The sequence below is a fragment of the Pyxicephalus adspersus genome, chromosome 12, assembly GCF_032062135.1.
Source record: "Pyxicephalus adspersus chromosome 12, UCB_Pads_2.0, whole genome shotgun sequence".
Classification (NCBI taxonomy): Eukaryota; Metazoa; Chordata; class Amphibia; order Anura; family Pyxicephalidae; genus Pyxicephalus; species Pyxicephalus adspersus.
In genome coordinates this window covers 6,790,369-6,792,714 of record NC_092869.1, presented here as the reverse complement: position 1 = coordinate 6,792,714, position 2,346 = coordinate 6,790,369, and the positions used below count along the sequence as shown (strand labels likewise).

Genomic DNA, 2,346 nt, shown 5'->3' with positions numbered 1-2,346 from the left:
CCAGCAGATCTTCACTGTGTTTAGTTGGGCTAAAGGAAAGAAAAGAAATAGAGATACAAAGGGGGACAGTTGTCCTCAAAGCACTGATAAAAGAAAAAGGGTTCCGGGGCACCCAGAAGTACCACGTGTCAAAAGCAAATCACACACAAAATGTCTTCAGGCTCAGAAAACACAGTCTCATGTTTATTTCTCCTGCCATTGTTCTGGAGTCTTAGCCTGGATAGACAAAGCATGGACAGAGCCGGCGAGCTCCTCTTTCAGCAAGTCGTTGACCAGTCTGTGTCTCTGTATGAGCGGCTTCCCATTGAACGCCTCAGATACCACCACGACTTTAAAGTGGGTCTCCGATCCAGGGGGCACGGCATGCATATGGCTCTCGTTGTGCACCTCTAGGTGGCAGGGTGCCAGGCTCTGAGTCAGCTTGGACCTGATGGAAGTCTCCACGGGTTTCTCCATTGTTTGCGGAAAAGAAGAATATCTGGAAGATGCCAAGACAGATGGAATGTGTCTGCAAGACTGGAGGAGCCGCGATGAAAGCATCGGCACTGCGGATCTGCCGTAAGTCTATATGAGTAAATGCAATCAGTGAATGAAGTGTGATGACATTAAAATGTATCTATCTTTTTTAATCTGCAACAAATGATGATTTTCATATCCTGACATAACATTTACAGGAGTACAGCAATCCTGATATTACACTTGGAGGTGTAGAGAGATCCTGATTGTATAAGATTGTATAAGATATGACGAGATATAATCATCCAATATTACACTGATATGGGCCCAATGATCCCAATACAACATTGGTAGGAGTACAATAATTCCAATACTTTATTGCAATGATCCCAATAATATATTGGTAGGAGTGCAGCAATCCACATGTCATTTTGTCATAATTGTACCCTAATGTTACATTGGCAGGGGTACGATAAACCCGATAGGACAGTGGCAGGGGTACAAGGATCCCGATAGGACGGTGGCAGGGGTACAAGGATCCCGAACAAGGATCCTGATAGGACAGTGGCAGGGGTACAAGGATCCTGATAGGACAGTGGCAGGGGTACAAGGATCCTGATAGGACAGTGGCAGGGGTACAATGAACCCGATAGGACAGTGGCAGGGGTACAACGAACCCGATAGGACAGTAGCAGAGGTACAAGGATCCTGATAGGACAGTGGCAGGGGTTCAAGGATCCTGATAGGACAGTGGCAGGGGTTCAAGGATCCTGATAGGACAGTGGCAGGGGTTCAAGGATCCTGATAGGACAGTTACAGGGGTACAAGGATCCTGATAGGACAGTAGCAGGGGTACAGTAATATATGACATTAGCTGGGTACAATGATCCCAATATTTCACTGTTATGAGTTTCAGTAGTCCCAATGACATTGGTAAAGGTACTATGGTCCCTATAGCATGTGTTCAGTAAGCAGATATTACATATTAGGGGTGCAATGATTCTAACATGACATAGGTAGTACATTCCCATTGATATGACATTGGTAGGACTACAATGTATCACACTGATAGAAGTACAATAATAAATAGTCATTATAATATAATAGTATGATACTCACAGCACACTGCTGCTTCCGTCCCCGCTACCTGACAGCCAGAGCGCGCAGAGCATTCTGGGTAATGTAGTTCCTGGTGCCCGACCTCGCCAGTGCGGTCAATCACAGGGAACTACACTCCCAGCATGCATCGGCCGACCATGCCTGTGTCCTATACTGATCAGTCGTAATTAATAAAAAACGAAATATTTTATAGTTGTGACCTTCATGCAGTTATGTTTCTGTTATTTCAGCATAATCAGCAAGCGCTATAATGAAAACTTAGGAGTAACTCCTTTCATATTATTTACTTGTGACAAACTATTTCACATTTGTCCAGCAGGTGGCGGGCTTGTACTACATTTGGTAGACTAATGCTCATAAAGGATTTTACATTTGGCCACTAGGTGGCGGGCGTGTCATCATTAATGCACATTTTAAATGATGATAGAAATACCAATAGGAGGTATTGGGGAGGAGCCAGACCAGGGGCAGTCAGGATCTCTATATCAGGTCATCCCACCTGGAGCCTCATATAGAATAGAGTTAATGATTATAAAAAAAAAAAACAGCAAGGCATCTCTTATAATCCAACCCGCTAATAATTAGGAAGGTGTTTTCTTCTATTTGAGCACACATACAAAAGAGAATAGCAGAGAGATGATAGAAAAATCACCAACATCAAACGAATTCCAGACACCAAACACCACAGTGTATTTTCTGTTTGATAAGTGGACTCGTTATCAGTCCTGTCTGCATTCTCTTTATGGACTATAAACTCCTGTCCCTATTACA

At 43.6% G+C, this 2,346-nt stretch overlaps 1 protein-coding gene across 1 annotated transcript; it reads right to left on the bottom strand.

Annotated features, from left to right (window-relative positions):
- Positions 1–183: 183 nt before the first annotated feature.
- Positions 184–1,653, bottom strand: BOLA1 (bolA family member 1). The gene is made up of 2 exons (XM_072428323.1): positions 1,576–1,653; positions 184–564 (listed from the first exon to the last, which is right to left on the bottom strand). Exon 2 carries the CDS (start codon positions 538–540, stop codon positions 184–186), a length of 357 nt encoding a protein of 118 aa, XP_072284424.1. The 5' UTR covers positions 541–564; positions 1,576–1,653.
- Positions 1,654–2,346: the final 693 nt, after the last annotated feature.

Excerpts from the sequence above, each read along its gene's own strand:
- BOLA1 (XM_072428323.1), bottom strand. The coding sequence starts at position 540 with ATGCTTTCATCGCGGCTCCTCCAGTCTTGCAGACACATTCCATCTGTC.